Genomic DNA, 7,327 nt, shown 5'->3' with positions numbered 1-7,327 from the left:
GCCTACAGTCAACTGAGGTTTCGTGTTCCTAAATATTGCAAGGTCCAGCGGGAAGCACAAAGCAGATTTGGAGGATTTATGGGTATCAAACAAATAATGTGTTAAAAAAAGCATGTTGGATATGATGTATGAGAAATGCACAAGAGCCACCATGATAAGAAAGTAGATTATATTGAAGACACAAAAACAAGGTGGATAACAAAAGAGGGCCATCTTGATTTGCTTAAACCACACAGTAAAGCTCGAGTAGTTAAAAACCATAGTGTTCCCTAAACTGATCAAGGAAACACACAGTTTATTTCTTACTTTACTATCATATTTATTCAAATTCATTTTATTAACACATAATTCAGAACAAGGCTCATAAGCCTCATCTTATTGATAACTTTAATTTAACTTGCCTCAAAAAAGTTCCAACTAGGCCCTGGGAAAGGATAATATAGCAAAGCCAGATTTCAGGAAGCAAGCAATATTATGTATTCATAGGCTTTGCACCACATTGTGAAAAGAAGCAACACTGCAAAAGCACTAACCAACACCAATGTATATAACAAAAGCACGGATATATTTAATCGTTTTAAATGTCTTAAGCTGTTTGAAGTAGTACAACAACATTTCAATTAGTTCTAGTACTCTTCTTCTCGATGTGCATTCACAAATAACTTATTCCAGATAATCGATACACAATGATATCCAACTAAGCAACAAGAAGATTGAACTAAGCATCACACAGTAGGAATTGATAGCTCATGATAAAGGGAAAGCTCAGAAGATTGAACTAAGACTCACGTTCAACTCAATCACCTGGATTATCATTGCTTGGCATTCTCCAAGTACCACTTGTAGGTACCAACCAGCCCCTCCTTGAGGGAGATCTTAGGGGTCCAACCCAATCCCGCAAGCTTGGAGCTATCCATGAGCTTCCTGGGAGTTCCATCCAGCTTAGACGAGTCCCAAACAAGCTGACCTTGAAACCCCACAACCTCCTTAACCAATTCCGCCAACTCCTTGATAGTGACCTCCTTCCCACTACCCACATTGACATGCTCCAACCCACTGTAACTCCCCATCAAGAACACCACCGCGTCGGCGAGATCATCCACGTGCAGAAACTCCCTCAAGGGGCTTCCGCTCCCCCAAACCACCACCTCTTTGGCGCCATTGACCTTGGCCTCATGAAATCGCGTCATCAATGCTGGCAGCACGTGTGAATTCTCGGGGTGGAAGTTGTCCTGCGGCCCGTAGAGGTTGGTGGGCATGCCGGAAATGGCATCCCAGTTGTACTGAATGCGGTAAGCCTGGCACATCTTGATGCCGGCAATCTTGGCAATGGCGTACCACTCGTTGGTGGGCTCGAGTGGGCCCGTCAAGAGCGCGTTTTCCGGGATCGGCTGAGGTGCGAACTTGGGGTAGATGCAAGAGGAGCCGAGGAAGAGGAGCTTCTTGACGCCGAAGCGGTGGGAGGCGTCGATGACGTTAGTCTGGATTTGGAGGTTGAGTGCGATGAAGTCGGCCGGATAAGTGTTGTTGGCGTGAATGCCACCGACTTTTGCGGCGGCGAGGATTACGAATTGGGGGGTTTCGGCGGCGAAGAAGGACTCGACGTCGGCTTGGCGGGTGAGATCGAGTTCGGCATGGGTGCGGAGGAGGAGGTTGGTGAAGCCTAGGGAATGGAGCTTGCGGACGATGGCGGAGCCCACCAGGCCGCGGTGGCCGGCGACGAAGATCTTTGCGGATTTGTCTAAGAAGAAGGAAGGCGAGGTAGCATCTGCGGATACATAAAGAAAAATAAAGAGTGATCTGAAAACAGGTTCATATATAAATCAGAATGAACAAATAAAACTGAGAGAGAGAGAGAGAGAGAGAGAGAGTACCATCAATGGCGACACTCATACTGCAGTCGATTTGGTGAAGAAGAAGCTGAGACTATTGTGGCTTGGTTTTCTCTTTTATTTGTGTCGTGGGTTTTGTTGGGCGGTTGGGCCATAGTTTTGGGTTTCAGACCATCAATTGTGAGTCGGACCCAAAAAAAAAAGAACATCAATTGTGATTGATTGTATTGAGAACAATTTGGGAAGCTTCGCATTTGAAGCCAAGCAGCTTCCACGTTTTAAGGTAAACAAAAGACGGGAGCCATTCTAACAAGGACCTTTATAATTATGACTTCTCGGTTTATGCCCTCATCATATACTAAAGCTGTCACTGACCCTCGTTGGCAACGAGCAATGGATGATGAGCTTGCTGCCCTTACTACCAACAACACATGGACCTAGGCCTGGCAATTGGCCCGCAGCCCATGAACATGCCTGAAACCCGCTCGTTAAAACCCGCACGAAACCCGCCCGTTTACTAAATGGGCTGAAAAAAGTCCACACGTCAAAAACCCGTTAGATAACGGGTTGTGCAGGCTGAACCAGTTGGAACGCGTTAAGCAAAAACTTTTAAAAAATCGTACAAAATCCAACTGTTGTCCGCTTTAGTTTCACGCTCATTCCTACGTAAAAAAGGTTAGGTCACGAGTTTAGCGGGTAACAACGGGCTTCAACGGAAACCCGCAAACCCCTCGGGCCCGGCACGGTTAAACCCATTAAGCTAACATGTTCTTAACATGTCGACCCGTTAAAAGCCCGCCTGGGAAGAACCCACACGGGTCCGACCCGTTGCTAGGGTTAAATGGACGCTGGTTCCTCTACCTCCTGGTAAACGTCCTATTGCTTGTAAATGGGTATATCGTATTAAACATAATGTTGATGGTTCTATTGAACGGTTTAAAGGCCGGCTTGTTGCAAAGGGTTTTACTTAGGCTGCTGGAGTTAATTATCATGATACTTTTTCACCCACTGCTAAGATGATTACTGTTCGTTGTGTCCTTGCTATTGCTTCATGTCATCGTTAGTCCCTTCATCAGCTTAATGTTAACAATGTTTTTCCTAATGGTGATTTACAAGAAGAATTATATATATCTCCTCCTCCCGGTCTTCGGCGACATGAGGAGAATTATGTGTCGCCTTAACAAATCTCTTTATGGTTTAAAGAAAGCATCTCGGCAGTGGTTTTTGAAGTTTACAAAAGCCATTCTTGCTGCTGGTTTCACTCAATCGAAGGCTGATTACTCTCTCTTTGTGCGAAAGGTAAATAATTCCCTCACAGTATTATTGATAGGCTAGTGTTATTAACACACTCTTTTGTGATATCAACACACCCCATCTATAATGAGAACCAATCATGAAACAAATTCAAGTGGTAAGTTTGTAAATAAAATAGAAATGTGTGGATAGGAAAATAGATGGGGTGTGTTAATAACACAAAAGGGTGTGTTAATAACACTAACCTTTAGGAAACTTTCCCTTTTTGGAAACTTCCTATTTATGGAAACCCTTTTTGGGTGTCCTTAGTAATTTGGTGGTTTTCCGGATTAAGGTGGTTCGTATGTTTTTGAGTTAACGAAATTACATTTGATTAATCAAATTGAAGTCCACCAAAATGAATTTTTAAGCAAGGCCTAAGTGTCTACCGGTTAATAGGACGTATAGTGGAAAATGTCTCGAATCGTTAACTCAAAGGTTAAATTCGAAAATGTTGAAACATCGTTAGTTGTCCAACCCTAAATCAATTGGTCAAACTTGATCAATACTGGTCAACCCAGGAAAACCTAGTCAAACTAGGAAGAAGTCGAATCAATGATTATTATAGGGTCCGGTCTGACTGATTTGTTCTACTGTTTATCATCAGACGTGGGATTGGCTAGAGAGTGTGAATAGTTGGAGGCAGCGCTCGAGGAGTATTCCGAGCAATGGAAAGCTTAAGCCTAATACTGTGAGTGGACATTTTGGTTTTAAATAATATGCATGCAAGATTTTATAATTTATTATTTTATTTTCCGTGCTTATATTATAATTTTGGCTTATGAAATAATCTTGGAAAATATTTGAGTTTGAAGCATTGATTAATTATGGGTCGTGATTTATGGATTTGAGCTCGGGTTTTAAAGTTGGTATTTGAGTTTGGATATTCTTTATGACTCCGTATTTAATTATTATCGGTTCTATTTTGATGACTGTGAGATTTATAAAAGATTACCGAAAATGGGATTTTCGGTAGTTCTCTATTTATAATTTTCTCGTTTACTTGTGGATTATCGATATTGACATTGAGAATATTTTTAGCGAGTATTTTTGGATTATGAAATTATTTATAATTTATATTTGGTAATTAAATCTCACTTATAATTATGGATTTGAGAATATTTTGATGTGTGAGTATAATTTCTTATGATGATTTTCAAGTACGGTTAAGAACCGTACCATTCGTATGATCTTGGGGAAGTTCAATGGATTTAAGTGATTTCGTATGTTTTTAGTCACCATAATATAGGTTCGCTTATATTGATTATTGCTAGCTAACCATTATTAGCGGTCCTCACCATAGGTGAGTAGAGCGCTTAGCGTGGGACGCTATTATAGCTTGGAAGGCACCGACTCGAGCCTGGGAGGCTCCTTTTACATGGTGATAACTCTTCCCCTTATTTTATTCTTCTCAGTTATGTATTTGATTTAACTAGCAGGGCTGGTTTGTCTATTCTATTGGGTTTCTGAAATTTAAGTTATATAATTTATGAAAATTGCGTGCAGCTAAGTTTTTAAAACTGAACATGGGAAAGTATTTAAATTATGTATTTTGTTAAATTGTTTAATTTATTTTTGTCCACTCACTCTAACGTTTTTAAATTACTTTCCCCTGGGCCCTTTGGTTTTAAATGCCCAATATGCAGGATAAGTTTAATTGTTATAATGGGAGATGTGATGATCTTGGGGAGCAGGAAGGCTCCAGGTGTTGAGGTTGGTTTGTTTGGTTATAGAAGTGTAAGTTGGATTTCTCAGGTAAGGGTTGTCCATTTCCAAGGTAGATTATGCCGAATTTTCGGTAAATTTTCCTTGGAGGTGGACCCCGTAGGAATTACCTTGGATTTCAGGGTGAAATTCGGGGTGGGTCCTGACATTCCAGCCCATGTGTTTTTCCTAAGATGTTTCGTCTTAGAGTATGGTGTTTCTAATAAGGAAAGTAAATCCTTATTGATGATGGTGTACCTGTAATCTTTTGATTATAGAGAAGGAAGGAGGCATTATTGCCTACCACTAATAGGATTGGATTTCCTATTTGGTGAAGATCCTTATGACTATATAAGGAGGGGTTGTGCTCTAGGGTTTTGTATCGCAGAGACAAAGACCAAAGTGTGTTCCATTCTCGGTTAGAAGGCAAGAGAGGACAGAGAGGAGAGAGAGTCATTGTTTTCTTATTCTTTCTAGTGTACCCATTATTAATATAGTGGAAGTGTTTTCTGTCGGTGGATGTAGGCAAAGGTTTTGTTGAACCACCTTAAATCTGTGTTCTTTGTGTCTTATCTATGTGGTTGTTTCTCTTGATTTGCTGTGTTTTTTTAGGGTTCCTTTACATACATAATTGGTCGATATCCCAACAGAGGTATCAAAGCGGGGTTAGTCTGTAGATCCAAGGTTTGATTCGGCAGGTTTGGTGTTGTCAAGATGAGTGAAGACAAAGGCACAATGATCAAACTCACCCACACGGATTGGGTGACGTGGAAGCCAAGAATGGAGGATATCCTTTATTGTAAGGATATGCATGAGCCTATTGAAGGTGTGGCTGGCAAGCCTGCAAATATGGCGGATGACAAGTGGCGAAAGTTGCACCGGAAACCTGTTGGCACGATAAGACAATGGGTAGATGATTCTGTCTTTCACCATGTGTCGGAAGAAACTGATGCAGAAGAACTCTGGAAGAAATTGGAATCCCTCTTTGAGAAGAAGACCGCTGCGAAGAAAGCTTTCCTTTTCAAAGAGATGATCAACATGAAGCTCAATGAGGATGAAAGTGTTGCTGTACACTTGAATGATTTCCAGAATGTGACCAATCAGTTGGCGACAATGGGTATGAAGATTGGCGATGTGATGCTAGCATTTTTCTTGCTAGGGACTTTGCCGGACAGTTGGGAGACTTTCGTGGTGACCTTGACTAATTTTGCGTCTGATGGTGTATTGTATATGGATATCGTTAAGAACAATATGCTTAACGAAGAAACAAGGAGAAAAGCTGTTGGCATAGACGATGGGCACAGAAGAGCCCTTGCTGTAAAGGGTAGAGACAAGAATTCAGGTCTAAGGTTTAGTGGCACATGTCACTACTGTGGCGAGAAGAGCCACATTAAGTGGATGTGTCGAAAGTGGAAACAAGACAAAAGGAAGAGCAAGTACCAAGATGATAAAGATAATGGCTTTACTGCTACTGTCTCGGGGGAGCTTCTTATGGTTCAAGAATGTATGTATGTTGGTGACAAGGGTCATGATTAGTTAGTGGATACCGGTGCAAGTTGTCATGTTACTTCCAACTTGCAACTCTTTACTACATACAAAGCATGCGACTTTGGGATGTTGAAGATGGGAAATAAAGGCTGGTCTAAGATTTCAGGAATGGGAGACATTTGCATCGAGACTAATCTTGGTTACCATATGACATTGAAGGATGTGAGGCACGTTCCTGATTTACGTGTCTACAAGTGCTCTTGACAGGCAAAGTTTTCACCAGTATATTGGTGATGGAAAGTGGAAGCTTATGAATGGGTCATTGGAGGTTGCTAGAGGAGGTATGTGTTGTTCCTTGTACAAGACACATAGCTTGGTGTACAAAAATGACTTGAGTGCAATGGGTGATACTTCTTCGGGCGTATGGCACCAGAGTGATGGCCATATAAGGAAGAAATGCATTCTGGAAAAGATGTCCCAAATTTCCTTTTCCAATGGTTGTTCTGACCAGTAAGAAGATGGTCAAGAGTTGTATGCTCCAGCCACGTAATTCTACATCAAGTCAGCTTGGGCGGACTCTTGGTAATGGAGTCACGCCGGTGTTTCTCCCTCATGGTTTGGAGGAGGAGATTGTTGGGTTTCCAGCCTATGTGTTTTTCCTAAGATGTTTTGTCACACCCCGGTTCTTAAGTTATTTTACGGTTATTTACTTTGGTGTTATTTTGGTCTTTTACCGTGTTGAGTAACCGTTTACTACTTAAGGACCCTAAAGTTGACTTTTTCTTCCGTTTGGAATTTGGGAAAACTTCCTTCATGAAAGTTGTAGAGGACGTTAAACGGAGTTCGTGGACACGCGGCACGCTTAAAACGGAGTTCGTATGAAGAAGTTATGGTACTAAAAACGAAAATTTCTATATTGGTAAAAAGGAGGTAAATTCTTGTAGGCTTTATTTTGTGGTGTTTTAAGTTTGGACTGGTCAAGAGGGGGTCAAAGCCCAGCCACTCTCTCT

General features: G+C 41.5%; 1 protein-coding gene across 1 annotated transcript; it reads right to left on the bottom strand.

Annotated features, from left to right (window-relative positions):
* Window positions 1-529: 529 nt before the first annotated feature.
* On the bottom strand, window positions 530-1,975 carry LOC101303112 (putative GDP-L-fucose synthase 2-like). Its single transcript, XM_004296700.1, has 2 exons — window positions 1,875-1,975; window positions 530-1,768 (listed from the first exon to the last, which is right to left on the bottom strand). The coding sequence occupies exons 1-2, from the start codon at window positions 1,891-1,893 to the stop codon at window positions 813-815; spliced, it is 975 nt and encodes a 324-aa protein (XP_004296748.1). The 5' UTR covers window positions 1,894-1,975; the 3' UTR covers window positions 530-812.
* Window positions 1,976-7,327: the final 5,352 nt, after the last annotated feature.

The sequence above is a fragment of the Fragaria vesca genome, linkage group LG4 (genome assembly GCF_000184155.1).
Source record: "Fragaria vesca subsp. vesca linkage group LG4, FraVesHawaii_1.0, whole genome shotgun sequence".
Lineage (NCBI taxonomy): Eukaryota > Viridiplantae > Streptophyta > Magnoliopsida > Rosales > Rosaceae > Fragaria > Fragaria vesca.
This window is presented reverse-complemented; position numbering and strand designations above follow the sequence as displayed.